This window comes from Ciona intestinalis, chromosome 11 (assembly GCF_000224145.3).
Source record: "Ciona intestinalis chromosome 11, KH, whole genome shotgun sequence".
NCBI lineage: Eukaryota > Metazoa > Chordata > Ascidiacea > Phlebobranchia > Cionidae > Ciona > Ciona intestinalis.
Genome location: NC_020176.2, coordinates 3401055 through 3405427, shown reverse-complemented (window position 1 = coordinate 3405427; position 4373 = coordinate 3401055). Strand labels below are relative to the sequence as shown.

General features: G+C 33.4%; 2 protein-coding genes across 4 annotated transcripts in view; one reads left to right on the top strand and one right to left on the bottom strand.

Annotated features, from left to right (window-relative positions):
* Nucleotides 1-4190, bottom strand: part of LOC100182201 (transient receptor potential cation channel subfamily M member 2-like) — a 23362-nt gene extending 19172 nt beyond the window's left edge. The window contains exons 1-7 of the mRNA XM_026836787.1: nt 3925-4190; nt 3669-3714; nt 3341-3505; nt 2843-3010; nt 2209-2371; nt 2034-2102; nt 1641-1729 (exon numbers count right to left, since the gene is read on the bottom strand). Of these exons, the coding sequence (XP_026692588.1) occupies nt 1641-1729; nt 2034-2102; nt 2209-2371; nt 2843-3010; nt 3341-3505; nt 3669-3714; nt 3925-4175 (951 nt within the window). The 5' untranslated portion in view covers nt 4176-4190. The remainder of the gene's footprint in view (nt 1-1640; nt 1730-2033; nt 2103-2208; nt 2372-2842; nt 3011-3340; nt 3506-3668; nt 3715-3924) is intronic.
* LOC100179742 (biotin--protein ligase) overlaps nt 1-4373 on the top strand; it is an 11981-nt gene that overhangs the window by 3329 nt on the left and 4279 nt on the right. The window lies entirely within an intron of this gene.

Here is a 4373-nt window from a genome sequence, read left to right as displayed (position 1 = left end):
ATGAATAAATGTAACTTGGCGAAAAACAACTGTATGTTTTATACAAGCGTGCCGGCTTATGTGGTACCACATATTATGTCATCGTAAAGATGATCTTTGATTTTTTGGGGTGTTTTTAAAGACTTCAGACATCGTTGTAAGTGTCTTGCCCAAGAACCTATATGCCCACAATGCAGTGACGAACATAATACGCTTACTTGGGTCGTAGTGGATTTCCGATAAAAATAATTCGCCATAAATTTGCCAGTATGGTTTGCTCAATACACCAACTATGGCGGTTCCGAAATTTGTTTCGTTTGGATACAAAATAGCTTGACTTGCAACTCCATATGAAACCAGGAATATGATTAAAATGAACAAGAAGAACAGCATGTCCTTTATCTGTAAAACGCAAAGAAAAAATTTTAAAAATAAAAATGTTTAAGTTTCGCAAAACTGTTCAGGGAATTATAACAGCTTTAAAAGATTTTTTATCATTTTAAAGTTTTTTTTAAAACTGTTTTTCAATATTTAGAATATATGGTTTTCAAAGCTTAGTTATATATCTATGCTTAATATCTTGTAAGTAACACATTACTTATTTACTTCTGTTTTTTTCCAGCATCTTACCATTTTTCCAACCATAATTAGTTTTGGTCCAAGAGCTTCATGAACTAGAAATATGTTCAATATTCTCCAGCAATAAACCATGAAGGAAATTGCAAGTAATGTGCGTGACGCTTCTACTTCTGTTTGGAACCTTAGAAAATAAAACAAAATTATAAAAAGTGTTTAAAAACGTACAAAATATTGATAAAAAGAAAGCGGAGAAAATTTACTGAAAAATTTGCATAATTTATTCAACCCAGTGGTCACTAGTTGTCCAAACTGTCAGAAATACTGAGAAAAAATACATTAACACACAATCACTAACAAAAAGGTGTCCCATCTCCCCATCCTACTATATAGCTTACCTTAGTCCAATCCCAATAAAAAACAAGGCAATAGCGACCACATCAAGTTTATTCCAAGGATCGGCAAACCAGCTGCTTATTTTCCCCATTATGTGTTTGCTGTCTCTTTGCAACACCTACAAATAAAACAAGCACAATCACCACATGCAAACAAAACAAAGATCATCTTATCTCAACTGCTATATGGGCTTACCGCAACGCACCATATGTTCCATGTTACCCCAACTCACTGAACGGAACATCTTGCCCGACCTACCATACAAACCATCTTACCTCAACCAACTATACGTATCATCTTACCCCAACCTATAACATAATATAATGTCTTACCTCATATACTTCATCCACCACTAAGACGCACACCCACGCCCATAACACAAACTCTTGCACCGATATATTGCTCAGCGAAACATCCGTAGCAGGTTGAGGGTAAAAGTTGAAAAGAATAACATAAGCAAATAGAAGCAAGTACACCTGAAATGAAAACAAAATTTCAAAAATATAAAGTTTGATAATTTAAAATGTAGAAATACAAATGCATAAAAAGTGTTTTATTTTATGTGACAGGGGTCTTACAGTGTGGCAAGCTTTTAGTTGTTCATAGTCACTGCCCTAACCAATTGTTGGCTATGTATCCAATCCTTAATTTTGTATAAAATAAGTTATGTGTAAAAGATTGTAAGTTACCAGGTAGGAAAGTACGTGAAGCCAGAATGTGACCACTGGGGCGCGATAGAACTGCACGAGTTTCCGACGCCATGTTGATTTCGTTTTTCCTAAAGATATATTGTGTTATTGTATTTTGTGTCATTCTGATAAACTTAACATACAGGGCTGTGTCTTGGTTTGGTGATGGTATCATAACTGAATACTACAGGGTTTATTGCTCGACACTGATAGTCATATGTGTCCAGTGCCCTTGGGCAAGATACTTAAGGACATTGCTTCAACCAAGTAGTAACTAATAGGTTATAGCAGCATGGATGTTGGGGTAATATGCCACCATAGCATGCCTCACAGTAGGATCCAACCGATATGAATACATTAAAATTTATATAGAAATTTTAAACAGTTCAAAACCTTTGTTATCTTTCTTGAGCAATTCATTGTTTGGAACTTCTGAGTTGACAGATTCTAAATCATCATTTTCTAAAACAGAACACTAGTGTTATATGACTTTCATTGCCTTTCATGCAATAATTAAAAAGTGCCAGTCCTAGACTGTTATTGTACAATTCACACACATATACCAAACCTGAGGTACTTTGATCAGGTATTTCACGAAAAGAAATTATCAAAAACATGAGTGGGAAAAGTATAGCAGAAAGTATTATTCTCAAATTGTTTGTATTTTCTTTCATTGGTCCCATCCATATTTTACTAAGCAATGCTTGTACTGCAGGGTGGCTTACAAAACTCTGTAACAAGAAAGGTAGGGTTTAGAAATCTGTCACACTAAGTAGGAAATGTAACTGTGTTTTATTCTTGGTTTGCAGGACATCGACAGTGGTTATAACATGTTCCATCCACCTTGTGCCTGGTTACGACCACATATTTTCGGGTATTTTTTTAATATATAGCTGACAATTTGGTTATTTGGACAACCCATTAGTGACCACTGGGTTGGAGCAATTGCTGTTAAGTGAGAACACATCTGCCAACGATACTACTACTAGTGTTATAACAACTATCATTACCCAGCCAAGCGGGGATAAATAAGATACATTCATTTATGTAATTACAACAGGCCAAAAAACTGCTTCCATCAATAAAAACAATATATACAATATACATATATAGTTATAAAATACAGCAGAGCTCTTTGCACATGCACATACATTATAATAATATAATGAAGTAACGTCGATTTATAACCAATCGCAACTCACCCGATTTTTTGCGTCCACAGCGATCTGAAGTGAAGTAAGGCCTCCCCATTGTTTTAATCTTCTAATTAATAAATTTCCCGTCTTTTCCTCATCATCAAAATAACATTGGGATAAAATTCCAATTGATCTCGTTTCGTACTCATCAGCGTGCTCAAGTAGTTCTTCTTTCTGTAATATATATATACAGCATATGCATTTTAAAATTTTGATAAAGAAACAGAGGTGTCACATTTCTTAATTTTTATAACAAAATCTGGAGTGACATTGTTAAAATGTATTACAATCATAGTTGTCAAACAGAAATGAATGCAACCTGCTTTATCCTCACGACAGTTTTTATAACCTGGGTGTTGTTTTCCATACACCTTGTGCCCACTTACAAGTTATCACTTATACATCAACTAACTTTGCGCGTGTTTTTTGAATACTTAGCCAAAAGTACAAAGAAATCTTTTTGAAAGAATATATATTTATAAATTTAAAATAAAAAACACTTACATATTCTTTTATTTCTGTCCTTTTAGAAAGAGATTTTAATATCCTGGTCGCAGAAATTGCTGCTGATAATTTTTCTTTCATAACTTCCCATAAAACGAATGACATTTCCCGTCTATTGAGCAATATGCACAACTGGAACAATTCCTTGAGTGGTTCTTGTTCATTCTGATAAAAAAAATGGAGAAAAATACGTTAATGTAGTAACGGCAATGCATTATAATAGTGAATCATTGAGTATTGAGCTGTTATGTTTATAGGTATTGGATTAGAGTAAGATGGTCTATGATTTCTTTCTCTTTTAAAAAAATTAGCCAAATATTAAAATTACCTCATCAGAATAAGAATAAACATCACCCATTAAAGACCTCAAGGCCCTGAAAAATATGTTAAAGTTTTATTACCACAATTTTAATCATTTTACAGGGAGAAGTACTATAATAGTGCCACAAAAAAAGTTTAAAAAATTATCAGATATTTTTATTTTTTAAATTTTCTTTACTTTCATTTTTATATCCAAAAAATGTTGGTATATATATATATTTATATATTTTAAATAAAAAAAATTCAATTTTTTGTTAACTAACCGTTCAATTTTGTCATGTGTAACATCAACGTATTCATTTTCATCATCATCAGCCCGCGGCTTCAACAAATTTAAAAACAGAGCATTTTTTAACATTTTCTTGTTCCGGTATAATGACAGAATAATTTCAGGATTGAAAATTTTTGAAATATCTGCTCCATGGCTGAGAAATAGCTTCACAAATTCATGCTTGTCCTGCAGTGAATAATAGGATTTTTTAAGCATTCTTAGTTTGATATGTACAGTTTTCATTTTGGCGCAATATGCAATTTTATGAGTAAGTGTTTGTTTTTTTGCTGAATCACTGTTTTGTTAACCGATAAGTGAGCACTGGGTTGAAAGTGTCTTGCCCAAGCTCACATACGCCCACAATGATCCTTGAACCCATTATCTCTGGGTTGGGGGCATGCATGCTAGCCACTGCCATGGCACTCTGAGCAAAATCCTAGT